This window comes from Echiichthys vipera, assembly GCF_963691815.1.
Source record: "Echiichthys vipera genome assembly, chromosome: 6".
NCBI lineage: Eukaryota > Metazoa > Chordata > Actinopteri > Perciformes > Trachinidae > Echiichthys > Echiichthys vipera.
This window is the reverse complement of record NC_139831.1, coordinates 15,075,719-15,082,804: the sequence shown is the minus strand read 5'-3', so window position 1 is coordinate 15,082,804 and position 7,086 is coordinate 15,075,719. Positions and strand designations below refer to the sequence as shown.

General features: G+C 40.8%; 1 protein-coding gene across 1 annotated transcript; it reads left to right on the top strand.

The window, feature by feature from the left end:
- Positions 1-305: 305 nt before the first annotated feature.
- LOC310948519 (neuronal acetylcholine receptor subunit non-alpha-2-like) lies at positions 306-7,086 on the top strand (the record flags this gene model as incomplete). Its single annotated transcript, XM_083915675.1, has 6 exons — positions 306-366; positions 1,997-2,148; positions 4,939-4,983; positions 5,453-5,562; positions 5,896-6,811; positions 6,922-7,086. The coding sequence occupies 6 exons, from the start codon at positions 306-308 to the stop codon at positions 7,084-7,086; spliced, it is 1,449 nt and encodes a 482-aa protein (XP_083771801.1).

Below are 7,086 nucleotides of genomic sequence, written 5' to 3'. Positions count from 1 at the left end.
CTCCTCCACCACCACCACCACCACCTCCTCCTCCTCCTCCAGAGAGTCGCTCCGCTGCCCGCCGCTCCGTGACGCCTCCTCCGGAGTCACAGCACACGGACACCGGGGCACACATGCGCCCTCACACCGGGTCCCTGCTCTCTGTGTAACCGCATTAGAGTGCTTGTTTCCCGCATGGTACTGCAGCACAACTGATGGGAACCTCGCCGCGTTTGTCACCTGGGTGTGTGTGTGCGGTTGTCCTCTGGAGCTGAACAGCCGATAGTAGTAACGGGAGCGCGCGGTCGGACCGGGAGGACACCATCATGAAGTTGGCGGTCCTCCTCCTCCTCCTCCTCCTCCCGCTGTCCCTCGCCGACAGACCCGGTAAGAAAACTCGGATGGGTTTTTCTAAATGAGTATAGTTGTTACGGTATTGTTTCTGTTTGGAGAGACAGACCACCTGGTGTAATATTCATGATTGTTACAGCTTCAAATCAGCTCATCAATCTGACATCGTCAATCAAAAAGCAGCCTACTGCCTTGTTGTTATTTATCTTTAAGACAATCTATTACTTTCCTCATATATCATTTCACCTATGTTCTTTTTATTTCGCAGACTACTTCTAGTTGAAGAAAAAACATTTTTTCTCAGAATAACGAATGTTAATGACAATATTGAAACAGGAATATAAAATGTAAAACTCACAAAAGTAATAGATGTCAGCTTTATTCCCATTGCACTCCGGCATCAAACTGATAATATTTTAAACAGCATCTCAGGTTAAGGGTGAAGGCCCAGTCCCTTTTTTTGTGCTGAAGTTGTGAACACAGGTGTCAGATGTCAGTGTCCGGCTCTCATCACCTCTCCCTGAGTCCTTGAAAGCACAGACAGATGTGATCCAATGGGAAAAAAATGCCCTCTAACTATGTGGTTTCATGTTTGCTTTGTGGATGTTAAATGTTTTCACCCATGAGTCCAGTCAGATGATGTCAAGCAGTTGTGAAGTCAGAGGTGAAACCAGCAGCAGGTTAAAGGTCCGCACTCCTCCTCAACCAACACACACACACACACACACACACACACAGCTCTTGCACTTGACGCCCCCTGGGTCTGACATTAAATCTGTCTCTGGTCAATATTGCTGTCTCTGTCCCTCCAGAGACATCATATTGCCTCAGGGTGACTGGCTAGTTTCTCTTTCCCATCCCTCTCCATTTGTATCACTGTGCAGAGCTGCATTATTCACTTCTCATCCTCTGTTGTAGTTCGATGTACAGTAGCTATAATACCTGCCAAAGCTGGAGGAATGAAGTTAGGATCTATGATTTGCCATGGCGATTTTCCAGCATATGGCTTTTTAATTGCTTAAGATTAGCTTTATTTGGAAGGAAAGAACTTCTTTTTATACACCCTTGTTTGCACCTTGTGTTCACTTTGTGTTGTACAAAGTTGACACCATGGAACACAAGTGAGGATTTACTAATGAGTTGAATTATCTAAATGTGTCAATGTAAATTTCCACCCAACTAGTCACAGTCTGCAAGTTTGATCATGAATCCATTTCCATTTTAGCAGGGTTACTGTCCATGGTTCTAAAACATACAGTATTTTCAAAGTTTTAACCATGTTTTCTTTGTGCAGAGGTTCTCTCAAAGACAAAGTATTCACAGCGTTTGGATGTCAAGGTGCTGCTGCCACCCTCATTGTAGTCCACTCTCAGACTGTACCTTTTTACAGAAGTAGCCGAAAACACATCCAAAGACTACCGTACTATCCATTAGCTGACGTTTTTATGTTGTTTTAAAGAAAACTACATGAAAAATGTACTCAACCATAGATAGTTATTTGTTAGTGTCTTTTGTTCACTGCTGTCCTATGACGTGATGGTAAAAGTAGAAATAGCTTTTTATGTGTGTATGAGAAATCTTCTCTTTCCTCTATTCTACTTTAATCACCTGTTATTACAAATCATGTGTTAACTTTGTAAATCCACATTCCTCCTCTTTGTTGCAGCTCAGAGTGAGTTCATATCCTTGGCGGAGATGGAGGACGCACTGCTGAAGAACCTATTCCAAGGCTACCAGCGCTGGGTCCGGCCCATTCAGCACGCCAACGACACTGTTAGGGTACGCTTCGGACTCAAGATCTCCCAGCTGGTGGACGTGGTGAGAACACACCTGCAGTCACAAGCAAATATCCGTGCACTTCTGTAAGCATTAGGAGATTTGGAGTTTGGATCCCGTTAGCGCATTTCCACAAAACCCACCAACTTAACAATTTTTTCTTTAAGATCTAATCACGATCCTATGGTACAGCAGGTTTTTCAGACTTACTAAAGAGGTCAATCCTATACAAATAAATTCAGTTTTTTAAAAACATTAATCTTCATTCCATCTATGTCATCGTGTTTTAAATATTTCTGCTCGATACACTGTACCCATGTTACAGCTTCAGTTTTTCTCTAGTTTAAAATGCCACTTTAGGAGAAATGTAGTCAGAAGTTGAGGGTTAAACCTAACATTTTATACAAACAAACACCTTATTTTGAACCTTATATTGAACCCAATCATGACTCAGATCTTAAAGAATGAGTTATTCCATAACTTTCTAATTGGCAACAAATCACAGGAGAAGACCCAAGCCAACAATGAATCGATCTCAGTGGTAAGGATGGGAATCGAGAACTGGAATCAGAACCAGAATCGTATGCCTCCGAGCTTATCGATTGCTTTTATCAACACTTTTTATTGACAGTTGCACATTGCAAAACAATGATGTCAAACTCGGGGTCTTCACTGCTGGAAACTTACAACAACAAGGAATCATGTCGAAGAGGAAGAAACAGTCCAAAGTGTGATGTTGTGATAACATTAGCTCCTCGCCGACGGATATTTTCGTTGAAAAACCTGAAAACATAGATCAATTGTATTCCTAATATCTTCTTTATCCATTTTGAAATTTAGAGTGACATGTTTTATGAAAACAGCTGACCGGACCAGGTAACTGTTTTCATAAAACGTGTCATACCCGCAAGAAAACAGCAGCTCTTAGGCAGGCTGAAGTACAGCCGAAACTGTCAGCAATGCAAAGCTAAGGGGACATCCTTACCATATAACTAATTTGTCTGACTAGAAGAAACTCTAAATTTCAAAACCTGAAAAGCTAAATAAATAAGAAATCTGTAGAAATCTCTCTTTTTATCTACTCTGTGTTCAAAGTCAGTAGTTGTGTTTATGCTAAAAACCTGTGTAAGCCTATTTATTTTGTCACACAGTAAATTGATCAGGAATCAATAATGGTATTGATATAAATAAAGTCTTCTCCCATTACTACCTACTAGCCAGTACTGTTTGTGTAGTCAAAGCCTGTAGATTTTTCATCTAGACATCCATTCTTGTCCAAAAACACATCAATGATGGTCTTTTTATGGGATTCATTGACAACAACAAAATATATAATATATAATATATTTCCAGCTTTACACTTTAAAGGAAGAGAATGAATTAACAAAAGTGGAAATAATATATATTTATATATATATATATATATATATATATATATATATAATATAATGTTATTATATATACTGTATAATATAATATATACATAATAATAAAGATAAACAAATGTTCTTTTTGAACCGATGTGGTTGGCTCTCGCTTTATACTTTTGTTTTGTGTCGAGGAAAGTCGCTGTCCGTGGTGCTGAAACCAAACAGGCCACTGGCAGCATCTCAGTGTAGAGCTTTCCGTGGTCCTGAAATAGACCTGGAACACTCTTCATATCTACAACCACACAGTCCCTGTCTCTGGAGTATTCCTTAAATATTTTAGAGGCTGGCTGTGATAGGTTGAGATGGTTTAGGTGTCCAAGAGGAGAAAACAGAGGATGCTAATGGAAGAGCCGCTCTTTTCTGCTTGAAATATTCATCCCAACCTGTTTGGATTTAACTCTTTGTCTTCAGCCTAACACATGTGCTGCACAAAGACAGTAAGTGATGAATAAAATAAAACCCCCGTATGGCTCTGCAGAGAAGAAAGATTTAGGTTGATGATCTGTTGGATTTTGGTCACCAGAGACGGCAGCTTGGCTACACTGTTTACGTTCCCTGAGTGTCTCTGGGCTGCTTCTGTACAGGGTTTGTATTAGATTATAGTTCACCTCTGCTTTATGTGATCATCAAAACATCCAACTCAGTCTGACAGCTGAGGCCTGGTCTGGATACACTGAACAGCTACATCTTTGTGGATCTCTCTACCCTTTATTTCTCTCAAGTCTTCTGCTCCCGGTCTTGCCCTTATTTTTCAAATTCACCTCCAGCGATGTGGAAATAAACCTGTGTTAACCACTCTCAGTCTCTCTATTTCTGTCTTTATCTATTTACCTCTTGCTGCATTCATATATCGCTCCAGCTTCAGGGTTCACTGCACCCACCCCCAGGTTTCATGTTTCTTTTTCTTGTTTGCTAAGGAAGTGGCAGAGACAGGTAAATTAGATTCTGTCTCATTTCATCGTAAAAGAAGGTATGATTTAGTTTACTTTCAACCAAGCTTCTCATCTAGGCACTAATCAAATATAAAATCATGATGAAAGCACCCAGATCAGAAAGTATTTGTGCAAAATAACAAGTTACATCACATACAGCCTTAAAATGTGGTAGAATGTCTTTATTTTTTCATAGTAGAGATAAACATATTTAAAGTGTTTGATATCAGAGTCATTTTCTCAGACAATTTTACTTTTTTGTATTTCTTGGGTCCATGTATCAAAGACTTGACAATAACGTTAGTGATAGGTTTCAATCATGTGTTTTGAACTTTGGTGTTTTGCAAACCCTTTTGTTTGAATTTTGATTGTGAAATGTGCCTATGACGTACACACTTGTTTGATGCTTCTGGGTTCTTTGTCCCATTTCTAAATAGTATTCTTTCGTCTCTTGTCTTTGTCTGTTTTAGGATGAGAAGAACCAGCTAATGACAACTAATGTTTGGCTGCGTCAGGTGAGGGAGACACAAGATTCAACTGAGACAAAATGGTTACAATCGATCTTGACAATGATTATCCACAGGACAATAATATGATGCAAGCTGATAATTATACTGCAATAGTTTGATAAGAAGGAGCATGATAATATTGATATGGATTAGCTAGTGTCTTTTACAAAAACACAAATACCAGTCTAAATACTGTGAATTAATATCAGCACTAGTTCTCTAATGAATGTAAATACTTTTGATTCAATGATACATGTTTGTAAAATATTTTCGAATATTAACTTGACTGGACAGAATTGGACTAAAATACATTGCTTTTTCTTTGAGATTGAGACTAATTCAAAATGGTTGCAGTTTGCAACAGGGCAATATGCGGCTGTTTTTTCCATTTGAAGCCTATGAATGCAAAAAAAAAAGGTTGTTTAGTATTGTCTATAAGTCTAACGATACTGCACCCTGTGTTTGTGTTGAGCAGGAGTGGATTGATTTCAAGCTGCGATGGAATCCAGACAAATACGGAGGAATCACTTCCATCAGAGTTCCCTCTGAAAATATTTGGCTCCCAGACATCGTCCTCTATGAGAAGTAAGACTGCTCTAACTTGCTAGGAACCAACTGACAACAACCGTCGTGTGAAACTTAAATAACTAAAACACTTTGCCCCTTGAAGAGTACAGCAAAGAAAAAAATACATATAATCTTTATACAGAATCTAATATTCAAGATGTAGCCAAGTCTAATGCTCTGTTAGCTTGAATGTAATACTGAGTTATGCTGTTATGCTCAAGAGTGCTACTTTCATTTAAAATCATACCACAAAAGATACATAAAAATTATCAAAACAACTAGAAACATATTGATATGCTGTCAATGTAATTCTGAGATTTATTTTCTAAATTTTGTTCCATGTCTCTTCAGTGCTGATGGACGGTTCGAGGGCTCCCTGATGACCAAAGCTATTGTCAAGTTCAATGGTGCCATCACCTGGACACCACCTGCTAGTTACAAATCCGCCTGCACAATGGACGTCACCTTCTTCCCCTTTGATCGCCAGAACTGCACCATGAAGTTTGGCTCTTGGACATACGATGGCAACATGGTGGACCTTGTCCTGATAGACAACCAGGTAGATCGGAAGGACTTCTTTGATAATGGGGAGTGGGAGATCCTTAGTGCCACTGGTGCCAGAGGGAACAGGAAGGATGGCATGTATTCTTACCCCTTCATCACTTACTCCTTTATTCTGAAGAGGTTGCCGTTGTTCTACACACTATTCCTCATCATTCCTTGCTTGGGTTTGTCCTTTCTGACCGTCTTGGTGTTTTACCTTCCCTCCGATGAAGGAGAGAAGCTGTCACTCTCCACCTCTGTCCTTGTGTCACTCACTGTGTTCCTCCTGGTCATAGAAGAAATCATCCCCTCCTCCTCCAAGGTGATCCCGCTCATCGGAGAGTACCTGCTATTCATCATGATCTTTGTCACTCTCTCAATCATCGTCACTGTCTTTGTCATCAACGTGCACCACCGCTCCTCAGCCACCTACCACCCCATGTCGCCGTGGGTTCGTAATCTCTTCCTTCAGAAACTGCCGCGGTTGCTCTGCATGCGTGGACACACAGACCGCTACCACTATCCGGAGCTGGCTCCCGAAAGCCCTGAGCTGAAGCCTTGCTCTGGAGGTCGGAAAGGAGGCCAGAGGCCTAACAGCGGAGCCCACACACAGACAGCCTCTGAGGGGAAGGAGGACGAGGCCTGGGCGACCATGTTGGATAAGGCCATCTACTCAGTGCGCTACATCAGCAGACATATCCGCAAAGAACACTTCATCCGTGAGGTGGGTTTAACTGGATCAAGAAAGATTGAAGTAATCATTAGAATCATTCTAAGGGCTTCATGTATATATCTGACGCTGTCATACCATCTCCCATTTCTTCTGTTTCCCAGGTGGTACAAGACTGGAAGTTTGTGGCACAGGTGTTAGATAGGATATTCCTGTGGGCTTTCCTCACCGTCTCAGTTCTGGGAACTGTCCTCATCTTCACTCCAGCTGTGTACATGTTTTTGAAAATCCCTCCTCCAACTGCAAGTGAGGATCCACCTTCAAACTAG